Raw genomic sequence first — 899 nt, forward strand, 5'->3', positions numbered from 1 at the left:
GGTGCTAGTTGAGCTGATTTATTATATGAAATAATGACGACTATGTAACGATATCGTACAGTAGTAACAGTACAACCCAGGACTTCTAAATCATTTTTAATAACGTACTAAATGACCAAAGAATTACACTAAAAAATAACCTACTCGTATAATTAATATACATGTATACGATTGCATACTAGACCTTAATCAGATTGAGAGAAAATTTCTATCAAATATTCGACAGATTAAGTGTTTGATATCGTGATTATAAATTCAAAATATGAAATTAGTACTCGTGTAGAGAGAGAGACACTATCTGTTTACGTTATTGGTAGTCAAGTCTCGGTATTATTGTAGTTACTAACTTTTCTAAAAATGAATAGCTTTCTATAGTAAACAGTAGGCAGTACAATATATCATAACTAGGCAGAGTAGAACTTTACTACGCTATACTACATCGCTAAAATATGACCTCATTAACATTATAAATATAATATAATATAATTTTTAGATAACAGCGTTATTAGATTAGTAAATAGCATACACAAATTACCGTATTAAATTTATAAATGCTAAAAGCGGAAAGATAAAAATCGATTTATTACACGTTTTAAGAAAAGAGATTCTACTGTAGTAACTATTTTCTTTATTTAAATACAAGAAAATAAATATACTAAGAAAATAGATATTAATATATATTTGAAACTCAGAATATTGGTGTATAAGTATATCTCGAGGGACGAATTTCTTACTTTCATTCCTCTAGCTTCGCTCTCTGTTAATAATATATGTGATTTAGCTAAAGTACGTAAAATAAACTTTTAAGGGATAAATACTGAAAACTTACTTACCAATGATATCTTGTTCTTGTAATATCAGTTACAGTAGTATAAGAATAATTTATTACTTAAATTATT

General features: G+C 26.7%; 1 protein-coding gene across 1 annotated transcript in view; it reads left to right on the forward strand.

Moving 5' to 3' along the window:
* TRIADDRAFT_54912 (alpha tubulin) overlaps positions 1-514 on the forward strand; it is a gene marked incomplete at both ends in the record, with an annotated part of 3600 nt that extends 3086 nt beyond the window's left edge. Inside the window, one exon of the mRNA XM_002110628.1 lies at positions 494-514. Coding sequence (XP_002110664.1) covers positions 494-514 — 21 coding nt within the window. The remainder of the gene's footprint in view (positions 1-493) is intronic.
* Between the last annotated feature and the right edge of the window lie 385 nt (positions 515-899).

The sequence above is a fragment of the Trichoplax adhaerens genome, genomic scaffold (assembly GCF_000150275.1).
Source record: "Trichoplax adhaerens TRIADscaffold_3 genomic scaffold, whole genome shotgun sequence".
Taxonomy (NCBI): domain Eukaryota; kingdom Metazoa; phylum Placozoa; class Uniplacotomia; order Trichoplacea; family Trichoplacidae; genus Trichoplax; species Trichoplax adhaerens.